Consider the following 728-nt stretch of genomic DNA (forward strand, 5'->3'; position numbering starts at 1 on the left):
TATATCTATTTCACGCAGAGATGTATAGTTTTCTGTATTCGGACCTACATTTTTTTAAATTAGTTTCATCTATACCGTCATGGAAATGCTAGATGGGCATGCGGGCATTTTCTCTGTTCGGTTTATTTTGTTGATTATTGGGGATATTGTTTCGCTTCTTCTACATCACAGTTGATTACAAGATTGAGAGTGCGACGGAAGATCTCCTCATGTTCTGATGTGTACACGTCGGTTATAATGCCGAACCGATTTAACGCCTAATATTTGTTTTGACTCTTGACAAATATAATGTACCTGCAGGTGATGCAGAAACTGCAACCAACAGAAGAGAATGTGTCATCAATCGAATTGAAACATAACCGGAGTACCCAAAAGGGCGTTTTTAAATGGTACGTGCAGAGCCGAATGGGTAATCAATCATGATTTCTCTTTTCGATATATCGTATATACGTTTGACTACGAGTTCCTTCGGGGTTGATGTTGTCTGTATGTAAATTGCGGTATATATTTCGATAGTGACCTATTTAGATGGTTTGCCGGATACTGAACATGCCACTCGCCAATCAAGTCGATGTTACGCCAGCACATACTCTAGCATGCGCGTTCCAGCGACCACTATGGTGAACGCATAGTGGCGAGCTTACTGATAAGTGACGGTTCGCCTTTTGATTTGACTTGCGACTTCTCGCGAATGTGCATCAACTGTATAGCGCTATATATATTTATAT

The 728-nt window shown here is 40.4% G+C and overlaps 1 protein-coding gene across 1 annotated transcript in view; it reads left to right on the forward strand.

Moving 5' to 3' along the window:
* The window catches only part of SARC_10385 (hypothetical protein), a 3,014-nt gene that overhangs the window by 1,105 nt on the left and 1,181 nt on the right, over window positions 1–728 (forward strand). Inside the window, exon 2 of the mRNA XM_014295576.1 lies at window positions 301–389. Within this exon, the coding sequence (XP_014151051.1) occupies window positions 301–389 (89 nt within the window). The remainder of the gene's footprint in view (window positions 1–300; window positions 390–728) is intronic.

The sequence above is a fragment of the Sphaeroforma arctica genome (genome assembly GCF_001186125.1).
Source record: "Sphaeroforma arctica JP610 unplaced genomic scaffold supercont1.1228, whole genome shotgun sequence".
Lineage (NCBI taxonomy): Eukaryota > Ichthyosporea > Ichthyophonida > Sphaeroforma > Sphaeroforma arctica.